General features: G+C 45.4%; 1 protein-coding gene across 2 annotated transcripts in view; it reads right to left on the reverse strand.

Moving 5' to 3' along the window:
* Positions 1 to 13,650, reverse strand: part of ARHGEF7 (Rho guanine nucleotide exchange factor 7) — a 151,472-nt gene extending 137,822 nt beyond the window's left edge. Inside the window, exon 1 of one of the 2 annotated variants that reach the window (XM_066380549.1) lies at positions 12,952 to 13,650. In XM_066380549.1, coding sequence (XP_066236646.1) covers positions 12,952 to 13,116 — 165 coding nt within the window. In that variant the 5' untranslated portion in view covers positions 13,117 to 13,650. The remainder of the gene's footprint in view (positions 1 to 12,951) is intronic. The other variant, XM_066380547.1, reaches the window with a different exon arrangement.
* Positions 13,651 to 15,324: the final 1,674 nt, after the last annotated feature.

Consider the following 15,324-nt stretch of genomic DNA (forward strand, 5'->3'; position numbering starts at 1 on the left):
CCCTACCAGCATGTTGTCAAAGCTTTTTGGTTTTCTGAAGCATGCTGTCTTGGCCGTCCTCTTCTACTGGTCACCCTCCTCTCCTCCGATTAGCCACCCTTCAACCACTGTCCTTAGCCTCTTCAGACTCATCAATCACTGCAAGCCATCAATTTCCAAGTTCCTCAAGGCCTTCTCATGTTCTCACTCTATAATTTCCCCATGAGAAATCTCACCACTCCTGTACTTCAGTTCACATCTCTGTGGTGTGACTCCCAAATTTATATTCCAGGTTAGTGTCCTCTCTGAACTCTATCTAATTCAACAGACTCTGCACTGAGTCCATTTGTCATCATCCCGTCTCAAACCTGGGCCCCACCCTGCCTGGCCCACGTCTGCCGCTAGAGGTGCTCTTGCAGCCTTACTACAGCCTCCTCACATCAGAGCTCTGCTCCAATACCACTTCTGAAGGAGAACCTTCCCTAAAGCATCACCTGTCCCCATCTGCCAGGTGTTAATCACGTTCCTCTGCTACACACTTTTAGAAATCTGTTCCCTGCATTCAGAGCACATATCTCAATTTGTGAAACAAGTTTATATAATTACTGTTAATCTCCCCCACTGAGAGAGTATGTGAGTTTATTTTTGGTAATCATTAAGTCTCCAGTGTCTGGCACAATTCTTAAACCACAGTAGATACCCAATAAAAAAATGTGATGAGAAAATAAACACGTTAAATAAATGAAGTCTCTGGCAATAAATCTGAGTATACTATTTACCTTTGTGAATTAAAATTCTATACATGTTTTCTGAGTTCACAATTAGGTTCAAAAGTAGGGTATTGGCAATAAAATGAATTAAAGCTCCATTACACAGAACAAAAACTTAACTATACCCAGTGTGAATACTGTCATATAACACATATTGAGATATAACTGACATACAATAAAGTGCTCGTATTTAAAGCATACAATCTGATAAGTTCTGACATTCCACTTTTGAAACCATCAAACACACTCATTACCCCCAAGTCCCTAAGCAAGCACTCATCTACTTGATGTCACTGTATTTTCTAAAATTTTATATAACTGGAATCATACAATACATACTTTTTTGTCTAGCTTCTTTTACTCTGCATAATTTCCCTCTATTCCCTTTCATTGCTGAGTAGTCCACAGATATATCATAATTCATTTATCCATTTACCAGCTGAAAAACATCTGAGTTTTGTCTAGTTTGTGGTTATTAAAAACAAAGTTGCTATAAACATTTGTGCACAAGACAATGTGCACATTTTCCATTTTCTTGGGTAAATACATGAAAATAGAAGGGCTAAGTCCTTTGGTAGATATATGTTCAATATTTAAGAAACTGAAAAACTGGTTTCAAAAGCCTTTGTTTAATGTTACATTCCCATCGGCGGTTCCTCCACATCCTTGGCAACACTTGGTACGATCAGTCTTTTACATTCAGTCTTCTAACCGGTGTGTCGTGGCATCTCATTGTGGTTTTAACTTATATTTCCATAATGACCAATGATGTGGAACATCCTTTCATGTGAGTGTGTATCTTCTTAGGTGAAGTGTCTGCTCAAACCATTTGTCCATTTTTTAAATTGGTTTGTTTCCTTATTATTGAGTCTTAAGAGAGTTCCTTATATATTCCTTAATTGTTTGGTAGAATTCACTACTGAAGCTACCTGACCTGAAATTTTATGTATGAAAAGAAAAGCTTCTTTTTTTTTTTTTTTTTTTTTTACAGAGACAGAGAGAGTCAGAGAGAGGGATAGACAGATTGGAACGGAGAGAGATGAGAAGCATCAATCATCAGTTTTTCATTGCGACACCTTCGTTGTTCATTGATTGCTTTCTCATATGTACCTTGACCGTGGGGCTATAGCAGACCAAGTAACCCCTTGCTCGACCCAGCGACCTTGAATCCAAGCTGGTGAGCTTTGCTCAAACCAGATGAGCCCGCGCTCAAGCTGGCGACCTCAGGGTCTCAAACCTGGGTCCTCCGCATCCCAGCCCGACGCTCTATCCACTGTGCCACCGCTTGGTCAGGCTGAAAAGCTTTTTAAATGCAACTTTAAATTCTGTAATAGATATAGGGCTATTCAGGTTATCCATTTCTTCTTGAATGAGCTTTGGTAGTCTGTCTTCCATGGTCATTGTAAATTTCACTTAAATTGTAGAATTTATTGGCATAAAAATATTGATGATATCCAATTACTATACTTTTAATATGTGTATTGTATCGTCTCTCCTTTTTTCCTAATCAGACTGAGAAGTTTGTCTATTTTACTGATTTTCTTGAGGAACGGCTTTTGGTTTTGTTGAATTTTTCTAATAGTGTTGTTTTCTATTTCACTGATTCCTATTCTGTTATTTATTATTCTCTTTTGTCTAGTAGTTACTTTGGGTTCAATTTGCCCTTATTTATCTCGCTTCTTAAAATGGGAGTTCCATTATAGATAACAAAAGAATTATGTGCAAGGTGAGTAGTCTCACACCCAGAATATTATTTTAACAATTCATAAACAGTATGCTTAAGACTCACACTAAAGAAAATATGATTACTATTACTTATTTGAAGAGTCGATCTTGGATTGCTGACAAGGCAGTTACTCAGATTCAATGTATATAAATATGCTTTCCTGGAGGTACAAGAAATGAACTCTTGGCCTAGTCTCCCTCCCGGATGCACGCCCACGCCTTTCTTCCCCACAGGCGTGCATCTCTTAAACTTTTTTTTTTTTTTTTTTTTTTTTACAGAGACAGAGAGTGAGTCAGAGAGAGGGACAGACAGGAACAGACAGACAGGAACGGAGGGAGATGAGAAGCATCAATCATTAGTTTTTCATTGTGCGTTGCAACACCTTAGTTGTTCATTGATTGCTTTCTCATATGTGCCTTGACCGCGGGCCTTCAGCAGACCGAGTAGCCCCTTGCTGGAGCCAGCGACCTTGGGTTCAAGCTGGTGGGCTTTTCCTCAAACCAGATGAGCCCGCGCTCAAGCTGGCGACCTCGGGGTCTCGAACCTGGGTCCTCTGCATCCCAGTCCGACACTCTATCCACTGCGCCACCGCCTGGTCAGGCACATCTCTTAAACTTTAAGGGTCGCCAAAAGGAGAGCAGTGGGCAGCAGCAGCTCATCCCAGGTTAATTCCCTGAACCTGCCTCCACGGCCCCCTTTTCCTGACTTTTCAGTGAGCCAACAGTCTGGTTTTTGCTCACGTCTTCCCCATTACGTTTTTAGAGAGCCTAGGCTCCCTCCTGTTGCCTCTTCTGTCCTGCGCCCTTTCTTGTTTCACTGTCCCCAGCTTTAATAAATGCACTCTCAAAATAAAAAAATAAACGAACCCTTATTTTCCACTTGTCATCAGTTGATAAAGTCTGCAAAATACTCAAATATAGTCTCTTGCCACATAAAAGTATGGCTTCTCTGGTACATTCTAGAAGTTTAACCTCTGCCATAAATCTGTTAAGAATTTGACCACATTCTATTTATAGAGCTTGTTTTCAAAAGAAACAAAAATACACTAACAAACAGAACTATGACCAGAAAACATCATGTTTCCATGAGAAGAAATGCTACCAGCACCAATGTTTTATGAGATTTGTTGTACAAAGGTCTTGAACAAGGCAATTCCTTCAGCACCATAGAAAGATCATAATGAGGTTACTCAGAAATAAAGACCTAGAAATAAGATCCCGTGTGTCCTGGTGGTCTCTGCTTCCCACTGGAGAGCCAGCAGCAGAGGTGAGCAGCACCAGGATGATTCCTCTGAAACTCCTAATTTTCCGTCAAAAGCACTGTAACATTCTTCCTCAAAATGAATGACAACATCATAATCTTTTGGCATGTGTTCAGAAAGCAACAGGTTTTTTCAGAAAATCTGCATTCCTGACAAAAGACGTCTGAATAAATTCACCAACTGTGGGTGGATACTTAAAAGTCTCTTAAGTACACAAACAACTTTAAGGACAGGAAATAGGTGAAAAGGTGTCTTTTTGATATAGGATCTTAGTAGTGAGACACTCAGAACTGAGAGAGAAGAGGCCATCCTAGGCCAGGGTATTTATAAATAATACCAAACTTGATAATTTTAAAGGCCTTACTAACAAAAATCATACTGCTAGAACAAGACTTCCCTGCAAGAAACTGCGCAAATTCAAAGCAAACTTGATGCTGTGGATTCCTGTTCTAGACTAAAGCAATTTAATATAAACTGGAAGAGGCTTAAATCGCTTTCACATACCCTTTTGGGGTTCTGAATTACATACAGCTTCTTTGGATAAAAGATAAAAATATTATAAGCCCATTTTTAAAAAGCTGCTCCAACTGTAATAATAACAAAGTTACGCACAAAATTCCACTTCCACTCTCCATCCTTGTACCCATTACCTGTTGCCACAGTAAGGCTGAGTAACAAAGAGCCACAAAATGTCAGCGGCAGGCTGAAATTAGCATCTGTTTTTGTTCGTGAGGCTACAGGTCATCTGGGCAGTCCTTCTAGTTCCTATGGAGCTTCCTCATGCAGCAGTGGTCAACTCCGGTTCAGGTGGCAGCTCCGCTGATCTTGGCTGGACTCTCTCCAGTGTTTAGGGCTGGTAGGCTCTGGGTGGGTACAAGAGGTCTCGGCAAGGATAACTGAGCTCTCTGCCCTGTGGTCTTGCATCCCTCAATGTCAGGGGTCTCAAACTCGCAGCCCTCGGGCCGCGGATTAGTCTGCGGGCAGCACAAAATTGGTGGGTGGGCCGCATGCGGCCCGCGGGCCGCGAGTTTGAGACCCCTGCGACCCTGGGCTTGTCCTCTGGGTAAAGGCAACATCTGAGAGAGCTGGAAAAGATGCAAGGCCTCCTAGGCCCTGAGCTGAGCTAGGAACAAGCACCTGTCACTTTTGCCACATTCCACTGTCCAGCTCAGATTCAAGAAGTGAGAAAACAGGCGCCACCTCTGGATGAGAGGAGCTGCAATGTCGCTCTCCAAGGGGCATGGCTGGCGGGAGGGATTGCCAATTAGGGCCACTTCTGTAACCAACCAGGACCCTCCTCTAATTTGCTCTGTGCCCTAGGAGGCTTACCTTTATGGAGGCTCACCTCTCTGCACCACTGCCCCAGGGCCCTCCCTAGCGTCCTGGAGACACCATTCATTTAGCCTGCAGTGTGAAGGACTCTCCCTAGACTGCGTAACTTACGCAGCCAATATGCAACTGCCCTTAGTGAACCCATCTAAAATTATGAGGTTGGACTACGTGACCTCTTGAGAATTCCTTCACATTGAGAATTCACAAAAGCTTTACACATAAGACCCTTTGGTTTCTCTTATGACCTGCCTGAAAAGGTGGTACAGAAAACATTCATGTGTGTGCATGTGTATCTGTGTGCATGATGTAATAATACACTAGCAGCATGAACATAATATGAACACAATAAATACATGTGTGTTTCTGTGCACATGATGTGTATACTAGCACACACATAGTAGGAACCCAATAAATACATCAATTACATTTAAATAATTTAAACAAATGTGTTAGAAATGTATCTACACACACCCCATGTAAACATTCTTACCCTTTCTCCCTGGCCTTTAGACTACAGCAGACACAACACTGTGCTATAAAAACTGGCTGGGCTGAGAACGACCAGCCTCGTTCATAAAACTAAAAGTTCAGGGCTAAAGTTAGAAATACAAAAACATCAGAAAATAAATTCTCCTAACCTAACTTAGTAGAACCGATGGAAGGGAAAGTCAGAAGTCGTACACAGGATACAGGACTCAGGGCAGCCCAACGCCCTCCCTCTGCAGACACAGGGCGGGCTGTCCAGGTCCTCACTGCCCATCTGTGACTCCTGGCCCTTCTCAAGCGTGAAACTCTATATACATGAAACCTGAGCCCCCCAGCCGGGCTCTCTGGCCCCTCTGAGCTAGCAGCTGTGTGTACTCAGCAGCTGCGCAGGGACCTGGTGCTCACCAGAGGGCCCTGGAAGCCAAATTCACTGGTCCCACCAACCCCGACAACGGTGGTCTGTCAGGGTGGGGAGGGAGAGATCGGCAGCCCCCTAAAGTTGTAAGAATCTGCCCTGCTGTTAGAATAAAGACGTATTCCTGGGGTTTGGTGGCCCTAAGGTTCAAATCCTGGCATAGCATGTTTCTGGACATGGCAGGGAAAGTTTTCAGTGTCAATCCATAACACAGTAACTGCCGTGTCCTGGGGACCCACTTCACCCAGCACTGCACAAAACTCCTTACAGCTACTCATTTACCATTCCCTCCAGGCATAATCGTTAATTCCGTTTTTAGGAGGAAGAAATAGAGACTCAGGGAAGTTAGGCAGGTTGCCCCAGTCACACAGCAAATGAGTAACTACATAGCACATATTGGGACCACCTCATATTACAGTGACTGCAAGAAGAACCAGTAGGTCTTGGAGACCACTGAACCTCCCAGCCCCAGACATTGCCCATGGCAGAGTTGAGTCCCAGAGGAATGGTGTGCCTTTGCTGCCATTTGCCAACAATGACAGAAGTCCAATCCAAAAGGCTAGAGATGCCCCCATCAAACGAACTAAAAGCTTTTCCAACCACCCTGCTTGTGGTCCCTGATCCCCTCCAATTATTTTTTATAGTGAGCAGTTGCCTCTGAAGAAAGAACTCACTGAATATATACACATACAGGACTTTCATTTAAAAAGTTTATTATCTACATATACATATATATGTGTGTGAATTCACATTATATTGTAGTATATCATATTATATTGTTTTAAATCTTAATACAGATCAGGGGTAGTCAACCTTTTTATACCTACCGCCCACTTTTGTATCTCTGTTAGTAGCAAAATTTTCTTTTTTTTTTTTTGTCTTCTTCTGAAGCTGGAAACGGGGAGGCAGTCAGACAGACTCCCGCATGCGCCCGACTGGGATCCACCCAGCACGCCCACCAGGGGGCGATGCTCTGCCCATCCGGGCGTCGCTCTGCCACGACCAGAGCCACTCCAGTGCCTGGAGCAGAGGCCAAGGAGCCATCCCCAGCGCCCGGGCCATCTTTGCTCCAATGGAGCTTCGGCTGCGGGAGGGGAAGAGAGAGACAGAGAGGGAGGAGAGGGGGGAGGGGTGGAGAAGCAGATGGGTGCCTCGCCTGTGTGCCCTGGCCGGGAATCAAACCCGGGACTTCCGCATGCCAGGCCGACGCTCTACCACTGAGCCAACCGGCCAGGGCCAGGAACCGCTCACCGGTTCCACAGTAATGGTGATTTATAAAGTAGGGAAGTAACTTTACTTTATAAAATTTATAAAGCAGAGTTACAGCAAGTTAAAGCATATAATAATAATTACTTACCAAGTACTTTGTTGGATTTTCGCTAAGTTTGGCAGAATAAATTTTTATAAAACAACTTACTACAGTTAAATCTTATCTTTTTATTTATACTCTGGTTGCTCCACTACTGCCTACCATGAAAGCTGGAACACCCACTAGTGGGCGGTAGGGACCAGGTTGACTACCACTGCTCTAGATGGTCTTCCAGTAAACTCAAAGTCAAACAGCCCAGGAGCCACAGTGAGTTTTATGAAGCCAGAGCTAGAGTTTAACTGAAGTCTCTGGGGGTGTCCTGCCATGGAATCAATGGGAAGGCTCAAAGTGAGCTTTCCCGAGTCCATGCCCCAAAGACAGCGCTCCCCAGAGCTGTGTGTCCTCTTTCCAATGTCTCTGACTTCCAGTCCAGCCAGGAAGGAACGCTGCTCTTACTGACAGCTGTCCACCCAAACCTCCTGCGAGTCCCCACTGTGTCCCCTTTTTCCTTTCCCCTCACCAGCAGTCTATGGACTCCGTTCTGGCCGCTGTGGTCCTTCTCTGTCTGTCTGGCTTGCTGACCTGCCCTGTAATTCCTGAAGGCCTAACTACCTACCTTCCCCTGATGTAGCAGAGGTGAGGCAGCCAGCAGGTGTTCAAAGAGCAACCGAAATGTCATCGCCTGAAAGATACTGAGCTCTGGCAGCAGGCCGACCTGGGTTGGAATGTTCTGCTTCCATGTGCCAGCTAAGTGACCTAGGCACAGCAAACTGCTGGGCCTCAGTGTTCTCATCTGTGAAATGGGTACACCATGAGATGACACTGGATCAGCATTTTAGCATGGTGCCTGCTACTCAGGGAGCACATTTTTTCTTTAAAAGAGATCTATATAAAGGCAGGCTGGGCTGTGCTTAAAGAAATGAGAAGAGAAGGACATTACAGGTCTTATTTCTATTAGTAGAAAGAGGTGCTGGGATAGCACAAATGCTGAATTCCTGCCGAGTTCACTGAGGCAGCTGCCCCTAATAAAAAGCCATTTTGTAATCCTTTCCCTTGGTGTCCCCAAACCCAAGCCAGATGTGCATGTATGAGTATGCAGACGTATGTGAGTGCACAGGTGTGATGTCAACAGAAACACTACAGCATGTCTAGTGTGGCTCTCAGGAAATCACTTTATGCGTTCCCAATTTAAATTGAATTTAGGTTTGTTTACTTTAGGTTGCAGGAGCCACCAGATGCAGTTACAACTGCCCTTTCTCTGGGCCTAAAACTCAAAAGTGGAATCACTCTGGCGGAGGGTTGAGATGGTACTTTAGTCACATGCTTCAAAAGCAGTTGTTTATTATTGCCAAGTTAACTATTCTGAAACCTTAAGTAGTTTCATTAGAAACAACTTTATACAACCAATAATTCAGTTTGCAAGGTCTAATGAAGTCTCCGTAAAAACACAGGAGATAATGTTTTATAACTAGAATAGTCAGTCTCTCCAGGAGCTTTACCAGCCAATCAACAAGTTATTTATGAATAGCTACAGGCCACAAGCATTCCAAATCAAAGCGAGACTTACCACTACACCACACTGCCATCACTGACTACATCCTTAGGGGCCTAGGAAAAGGTAAATTTCTCACAGTAGGCAGCTATGGACACTTCATTTCTCTTCCCACCCCCATCCTCAACCAACCCTAGGACAGATCAGAAAGCGAGCTGCGTATCAATTAGGAAATAGCATTGTCTTTTGCCTGTGCTATATCGGAATTCACTGGTTTTCTGTGCTATGGAAGATCATCCAGGGCTGCCAGATTAGTTCGGGGAAACACAAACCACATTCTAATCTATGTGTCAAAAAAATCATCAGAGACTGGACAGCTCAGATGCAGTCTCCTTGGACTTCTTCATTCTTCTCTTCTTATCAACACCTGACTTCACGGCTTTTGATTCCCTTCTGCCTCACATGGTTCTTATGCTTATTAATTATGTTTTCGCCTGTAACAAACCCCCCAAGAACACATTGTTTAGTCTCTTTATCTTCCATAGCACCTGGCACCCGCATGTAGGCAAGTGCTTAACAAATGGACTTGGTTCAAATTTATTATATAACCTGTTATAGGATGAATTGTGTCCCCCCAAGAGATATGTTGAAGTCCTAACCCACAATAATTCAGAACAAGATCTTACTTGGAAACCAAGTTCACTTGCAGATATAATTAGTTAAGATGAAGTCACACTGGGGTAGGGTGCTGCTGTTCCAGTGACTGGTGTTCTGATGGAAAGGGAAGGTGTGGACACAGAGAAGAGACTCCTGCAGGAACACCGTGGGAAAAGACCGGAGTTATGCTGACACAGAAGCCTTGGCCAGGTCTGAACGGGTCCTCCCCTAGCGTCTGCAGCCTGCAGAGGGAACGTGGCTCTGCCCACACCTTGATCTGGGGCATCTGCCTCCAGAATGTGAGAGAGTAAGGTCTGTCATGTAAGCTGCCCATCTGTGGCACTTCATTACAACAGCTATCATACACTAATACATAGCCCAACAGTTTAAACCAGTTTAAACGCATGCACAGCTGCACACCCAGGACATCCAGCAATACCAGAAAGGTAGCATCTGACTTTCAGTTATATTCTAGAAATATTAATTGATAGTCTCCTGTGCTGCACTTTACAGATTACTGTGTGTTATGAGCATAGGAAGAAAGAACCAGGTTTCTTGAGCTTTTCATGGTGAACCAAGCAACTTGATGTACAGGTATAATTATAGCAGCATTTCATGATTTTCACTATTTTAGAGTGTTTTATTCATCTTATAGTCATGTTCCATCCTCTAAAACTTCTGAATCTTGATTTCACCCCCTGTGACTACCTAGTCTGGAGATGTTTCAAGTCACAACTCATGAGCTCACTGCTAATAGGTCCCACTGGATTCTGTGACCTTTGTGTGTTTCCCATCACAGGAGGAATGAGGGAAGCAAATAGTGTAAGACAGCAAGGCATTCTGGCTATTGCTGGAGAAAATCACAGTGTAAGACCCACATACACAAAGATTGAGGAAACCTTGTAATCCCCACTATTCACTTCCCTACAGCAGAAAACATATCGTCAGCAATCATGAAACATGTCTCTTTTCTGAACCGCTCTTGTGAAGTGTATAATCCACCTATTTTCCTTGTCTAAACTTCCACCTTAAAGTAGAACTGCATAACAAAAAAACTTTTCTGAAGTGAGAACCATCTGAACCAAATAAATGTCCTCTCAGTTCTCCACCCTTTTTACTGGCTCTAAAATAGAACAAATGAACGAATGCAAGAAAACATTTTAGGGCATGTCTTCTTAATAAAAGGCACATGGCATATCTGAGCCACCCCAAAACTTCTCCTAATTATGCACTATTCCCAGTCCAATGGTTCAATTTTAAATGATGAATTTGCAAATATATATTAAGTTGCAGGCTGTTTAGACACCATTAACCAGTTGACAGTATGTCCGTGTGGCAAACAGGCATAAAGTTAAGATCTTTCCAATTCCATATGAATATTCAGTTCAGTTTCCAAATGTTCCCTTTCAAGCAAAAAAAAGTCCTCATACTAACATTCCCACATTCCACTGAAAGCTGTTCAGCATGTGTGCTCTGTGGCACATCCTATTTGGTGTGCATGCAAACATCAGAAATCTCATATAAATAACTTCTCAAAAAACAGAAAAGGCCCCTGGAACTTCTGAAACCCAGTTTCCAGGAGCAGAGAATAGCTAATATTTTACTCCAAAAAAGCTACCTTTGAACCACAGAAATTCAGAAGCTCTGTCTATTATTGGCTACTTTGATGTTAAACTTCCATTGTGATAGTGTCAGTCTAAAACCAGCTGGGGCCTAGGGGGAATAAAAAGGATAGCTTCAATATAAGAAACTCCCCAATGACCATAGTTTTAGAATATGTTGGGTTGTTTCAATTTGGCTTCAGCAAGCTAAACATTTTATTCATTCCTCTCTTTGTTGTGTTAGAGATGAAAGGCACAGTACAGTGTTCTAAGCAAATTTTTCTAGAACTTAAAAGAAAATGATTATTGAAGTCTGCCAAGTGATATTAACATAGTTAATATGCCAAGTAATATGCATTGACAGTGGTATGTTTTTATCTATAAAATATATGAAGTTTCTTAATGCTTTTCACTCTTAGAAATGGAACAGCATTTCATATAAATGGTAAACTTAGCATGCATGGATTTCCAATTCTTTTCAACATCTGTCTTTTATTACCAGAGATTCTGATATCCAGATGACAACGAAGTATTTTGAGTGCCTTGAAAGTTAGATCCTGCTCCTTATTCCTGTCTTAAGTCATAATTTTATTGTGACATCAGGTTCATTTACCAGGAACATTTTTATTTGCTGGACAGGCAGGCAGAAATTCCCTCTAAAATGAAGATTCTGTCTTGATAAATATGTTCCAATTAAGAAAAACACCTAAAATGAGTATGCATGCAAAACTAAAATTAAATAAAATCTTTTCTGACCTTGAAAATATAGCTCCAGGGCATGCACAAACTTAAAAGATTAAACATTTTACTTTTTAGAGTCACCAAGTATTATTATTAGCAAACTCTTTGTTTTTTGGGGGGGGGGGCAATACACCCATTTTAAAAATTAAATCGTTTTCCCTAATCATGGTGTGCTTCAATTTCTACATTTAACATCTTTTAAGTAATTGCTGCTCTTAAGATTATGTATTGGCCAAAATAATTGGGGTAAGACTGTAGCGTTTTTGAAATATAGCAAACGCATCGGTTTTAAAAGTGCTTCTCTCCCCTCACCCCTGCTTTGTCAGCTGTGGGAGAGGAAAGCAAACTTTAATCACTCACAGAGATGCGGGTCAAGGTTCACACTCCAGCCCCGGGGAAACCACCAGTCACGAAGAAGAGAAGCAGGGTCTGGAGGGCTAGGGATTCTGTTCAAAATCAGGTAGGAACTGGAAAAGGAAATCTAGAATTTTAAGACAGCCCTAAAGAATGCCAAGGCTTTTCCCAACCCCGTGTTTGCCATCCTCTGGGCTTGGAGACAGGAGGAATACTTTCGTGGGGAGGGCAGTAAGTCATTTCACAACCCAGCCCTCAGCTATTGATGAATGCATCTTTTAAAAAAAGCATAGCAATTGGTCACTTAAATGGGGGAGCGAAACTCTCACAATACCATCAACAAAAGCTGTTCAAACAAAGCCTCGGAGGAAGCAGTGCGCGTTAGATGGAGTACGGTTTTTCGGTGGGGTCACGGAGACAGGCGACTCTACCTTAGGGCGGAGCAGAGCGCTCTCATTTCCTCCGGCCACCCCCACCCCCCCGCCGGGGTCGTTCCTCTAGAACGCGGCCCCGAACCCCTCCCCAGCCCACACCGCATACAATGGCGCCCCGAGCTCCCGCCACTGGGTCCTCGCGCCGCCAGCGCGCCCCCCGCGCGGGCCGCGTTCCCGGGTCCGCGCACAAAGGAGACGCGTGGGCTCCTCCGCGCTCCGCGCTCTCTCCGCCCCGCGCGGCCACCAGGTGCGGACACGAGCGACCCCGCGCCCGCGCGTCTCCGCGCATCCCGGGCCGCCGCACGGGCAAGGCGGGGTGCGGGGCCTCCCACCGCCCCGGGCTCCCACCGCCGGGGCCTGTCCTCCGTGAGGGAGCGCGCCGGGGGACACTCACTTTCTCAATGGTCCCGGGCAGCAGGCGCTCCAACAGCCTGCAGAGGACCACTCCATCCTTCAGAGACGCCTGCAGGAAGCCCTCTGGGTCCGAGATGGTTTTCTTGGGCGACTCTAGCACCCCCAAGGTAATAAGCCACGTAACGGTCTGCTCAGCGGAATTCATAGCGGCGGCGCGCCTGGCCTCCCCGCGCCGCGAGCCAGTCTCCGCGCCGTTCACCTCGGAGCGGCCGCGGCCCGGCCGGTTGCGCTCACCGCCCCCTCCTCCTGCTCGCCCATGGAGAGACCGACGACGGCGATTGGCTCGGGAGGCGCCGCGGTCCGGCCGGCTTGCGCTCCCTCGCGTGCGTCCTGGCCGACTGTCAAGTGCCTTTTCATTACATGCACATGAACCTGCGGCGGCCGCCCGGCGCCGCCCCCGCCGCCGCCTCCCGGCTCCCAGCCGCTGCTGTCGATGACATCACTGTGAAGAGAAGAAAAGACGCCGCGCCGGAGCGGCCCCGTGCTCGGCCCCGGGCCGCACACGCACCCCGCGCTCTGGCCCCGCTGCCGTGCTTCCTCCACCCCCCAGCCGGCCGTGCGCGCGCGTCCGCACCTGCGCCCCGGGCAGTGGGCCCCCGCCCCAAGGGCCCGTTGACCTCCAGGAGGCCACAGCCTACCAGCTAGAAAGGGCTAACCGAGCCTCCCGATCCACGGACAGTGCGCGCCCTTAACTATGCGCCTCGCGGGGCCATGCACACCCGCTCCGGACCTGAGAGCCCAGCCAGGCTCCTCTCACGGCCCCGTCCCTTCCGCTGTCCTCTCCTCTCCTTGAAGGACTGGGAATCCTTTATTTATATATTCGTAATTTATGAATGTTTAAATTATTAAATCTTCCCAGAATGCTCTTTTTATTTCTTCCAGTTTTATTTCAAGAGGTTGGGGGCTGGAGTGCTGACAACGAGACGAGACGTTTGCTACTTTGCGAGCCAATAATTACAGAACACAAATGATAATTGTTAACCAGATAGGTCTAATTGGGGGAGGAATTGATTTTCGGGATGCTACTGTGATCCTTGGGGAGAGGAGGGCCATGGACACCACATGCGCGTGCACGCGTGTACACACACACACACACACACACACACACACACAAGCTGTCACGCATGCCCCCTGCTGGGGGGTCCACTCCTGCGCTCTTATGACTTCACAGGCCGGGATGCCCCTGGCTGTCTCTCTAATACCAGAAAGAAACCTTGGAGGCGACTCCACTTTAAATTAATGGCAATGTTTCAAACACTGGGAGGAAGGTCAGGAAAACAGCAGAGCCTAAACTGTGTCTGTGCAGATGATCTGGAAGGAAGCACTGTAGCAAACGGCTAAGTCCAAACAGGCCACTTGGCTATACGCTCTTGGAAGAGATGCTGTGAACCAGCAGCGGCAGGACCTAAAGAATTCAGACAACCAAATGACACGCAATTTAACAACTTTCTTCAAATAACCAGCGACATTGACACATGTAAATGCTAACCAAGGAAGAGAGCCTCTTCCTAAAAGAAGCACAGTATGAAGGTGTACAACATCTACATCTTTCCTCCACCCAGCCCCAGAGCTTTGCTTGTTTGCTTGCTGTGACTGCACATGGCAATTTAAAACAGCATTAGCACTCACCTACAGAGAGCTTGCCAAGTGCCAGGCACATATATTGATAGAGTTAATGACAAAACCTTAGAAACCATATAAAAATTAAAAAACAGACTTAACTCTTTCTCTTCCTCTGCCTTCTTTCAAAGTATTTCTATTATAATCATGAGTTGCATTTATTTCCAGCTTCCAGTTAAGCGATTATGTTTTCTTTCCAAATGCAAAGTAATTAAAAGAGCAGTATGAATTCTGTAGTATGAGGGCTGAATATCCAGTGGTAACAGCTACCACTGCCTGAGACCCTGTGTCTCTGCCCAGTACTCTCTCCCTGTATTATGTCACCATCATTACTACAGCCTAATGAAGTTTCTCTCCTATACCCCATTTTACTAGTCACACATCCAACAAGTGGTGGAGATGAACTCAAACCTGGGCTCTGACTCCAGGACTGACACATCTCTCCCATTTTCTAAACCACTTCCCTAGGAAGCAAAGCAGTTAACAGCTCCATCAAGTATTGTGGCCAAGCTCTGTCCTGTCAGGTCAGTAGTAGAACATTGGCCAGGTGTGTTGATGTTCTGGGTTTGATTCCTGATCAGGACACACAGAAAAAGCGCCCATCTGCTTCTCCACCCCTTCCCCCTCTTCTCCCTCTCTCACTCTGTCTCTGTCTCTCTCTCTCTCTCTCTCTCTCTCTCTCTCTCTCTTCCCCTCCAGCAGTCATGGATCGATCAGAGAGAGATGGCCCCCT

This window comes from Saccopteryx leptura, chromosome 4, assembly GCF_036850995.1.
Source record: "Saccopteryx leptura isolate mSacLep1 chromosome 4, mSacLep1_pri_phased_curated, whole genome shotgun sequence".
Taxonomy (NCBI): Eukaryota; Metazoa; Chordata; class Mammalia; order Chiroptera; family Emballonuridae; genus Saccopteryx; species Saccopteryx leptura.